Genomic DNA, 2336 nt, shown 5'->3' with positions numbered 1-2336 from the left:
GATGAGACAATATTACCATGTCTAACCCTGCATGCTCTCCATTTAAGTGTCTAGAGAGCAAGTCACTTACAAGCTCTGGAATTGTAGCCATTGGTGTGTTAGTTGTTTGCACGCCCCCTGACAGTTGCTCCTGAGAGACTGGACCTGAGGACCCTTGCCCCTTAGAAAGTGCTGGAGGGGGGAAACAGCCCAGCAAGAGAGTTGGAGGTCAGGAGATGAGCCTCAGTGGCTGGAGAGAGGAATTGTTCCTGGGGTCGTTCAATCAACAGTGTTCCCTGGGGCGAGCTCAGTGCCAGGTCTGGTGTCTGGTGCTGAGGGCACAGATCTCAACACAGTCAAGGTGTTCTGTCTGGTAGGAGCAATTGTCTATGAAGCAGGAGCATATATTTGTCACTAGACTTGGGGGGAGGGGAGATAATACATATGGGAATAGGAACAGACACAGAGACCAGAACACATGGTGCACAGGGGTCTGTCTTGTTTCCAGTGTAGTCCTGGCTCCTAGTGGGGATGTAACGGAATGGTTGTTGAACGAGTAAGTGGACAGATGACACAATGTGGGAGTCTTGTATGGCTGGAGGTGTGTAGTAGACACTGCTGTGGGATGGGGAGAAAGGGAGAGGCCAGCCGGTGATGGCCCCAAATGCCATGCCGAGGCATGTGAACTTTCTCAAAGTGTCCCAAGAGAAGCTATGTCAGCTCTGAGAAGAAGCATCAGATGGACTCCTGCTTCCCCCGATGGGACCCTTGGCAGTTTACGGAAATGAATTTTCCTAAATCCCTGACTTCTAGGAATATTCTAATCATGAGCAGCCTGTGTGAATCAGATAGAATGCTGGCCTGACCTTCGGAAGCCTCAAATGCAGTCCCAAGAAGGGGCTGCAAAGGGACATTGGACAAGTCACCTCTGCCCACTGGGCCTCAGCTCTGTACAAAGGTGTCCTCCAAGGGGAGCTCTTGGATCACCTGCAGCCCACTGTCCAGAGTCAGCCATGGCCAGAGGAGTCGAGGGAGGGCGGGCGGGCAGAGTCGTCTTACCAGATCAGAGAGTAGCTGAAGCCGAGGACAGAGCTGACCAGCTGGAACTCCGATGAGAGGCAGGCAAAGAAGGGGAAGTGGGACAGGCCGACTTCGATGCCGCCGATCAGAAGCATGAAGGCTGGGAGAGATAGGGCCAGAGACAGCGTGAATGATGTTTCTCACTGGGCTCAGGGGAGTCTCGGGGAAGCTGCGTGCTTCATGCTGACCTCAAGTCAGGGACCTCAGGACCCACTGAGCTCTGTGGGAAAGTCCAGCTTGGGATGGACACGGTGGAATGCAACTTTCATTCCTGCATGCAGCAGACCCTTCCTGGTCTCTATTCTATGCCAGGCCTGGGCTAACTACTGAGATGAAGAAGACTAGGTCCCTACATTTGATTAGCTCACAGTATGACAGGTGGAGATACATTAATAAACAAATGCACAAACAAAAGAGAGTAATGTACTGCGAGTGCACCAGAGGGAGAAGACATGTGTTGTGCAGGGAAGCCTCTTGTAAACTATAGTGCACTTTATATGTAAGGCAATAGTCATATTAATTCAGCCACTAACTTGCTCTGAAATGGGCTAACAGCATCCAGTAAAATCTAATCATGCAACAGGACTTTCTTTTTTTTTTTTTTTTTTTAAAAAAAAGATGACCGGTAAGGGGATCTTAACCCTTGACTTGGTGTTGTCAGCACCACGCTCAGCCAGTGAGCGAACCGGCCATCCCTATATGGGATCCGAACCCGGGGCCTTGGTGTTATCAGCACCGCACTCTCCCGAGTGAGCCATGGGCCGGCCCGCAACAGGACTTTCATAAGTGTCTACTTTGAGTGGGGTCCTGGGCCAGGCACTAAAGGCAGGAGGAATTGACAAGGTTGTTGCTTTGAGATGCTCACCGTCCAGGTGGGAAAGTCAGTGGTATGAAACGTACTGTAACAGAGGCACATTCAACCTGCTGCGGGACACAGAAGAGGAAGCCACTGATCTCACCTGGGGGCAGGTATCAGGGAAGGCTTCCTGGAGGTGCTGACATTTAGCAAGGCCGTGCAATATAAGCAGAAGTTTGTAGGATGGAGGGACATAGGGAAGGAAGGACATTCCTCACTCAAAGGATACAAGACGGTCAGTATTTGTGTGAATGTGAGTGGTGGAGGGCTGGCAGGAAAGAGCAATACAAAAATCATCACTATGAGATAGCAGCTTCTGCAGCAAAATGTTTTAATTTCCCTGAATTCCAACCCTCCTGTCCCTGCCATAGAAGCAGACAGAGCAACTAGAATGGCAAAACCAAGAATCCACAGACAACAT

The 2336-nt window shown here is 50.6% G+C and overlaps 1 protein-coding gene across 1 annotated transcript in view; it reads right to left on the bottom strand.

Annotated features, from left to right (window-relative positions):
* LOC103600129 overlaps positions 1-2336 on the bottom strand; it is a 54069-nt gene that overhangs the window by 27642 nt on the left and 24091 nt on the right. The window contains exon 5 of the mRNA XM_008584358.1: positions 1039-1159. Within this exon, the coding sequence (XP_008582580.1) occupies positions 1039-1159 (121 nt within the window). The remainder of the gene's footprint in view (positions 1-1038; positions 1160-2336) is intronic.

Source organism: Galeopterus variegatus, unplaced genomic scaffold, assembly GCF_000696425.1.
Source record: "Galeopterus variegatus unplaced genomic scaffold, G_variegatus-3.0.2 Scaffold3237, whole genome shotgun sequence".
Lineage (NCBI taxonomy): Eukaryota > Metazoa > Chordata > Mammalia > Dermoptera > Cynocephalidae > Galeopterus > Galeopterus variegatus.
This window is presented reverse-complemented; position numbering and strand designations above follow the sequence as displayed.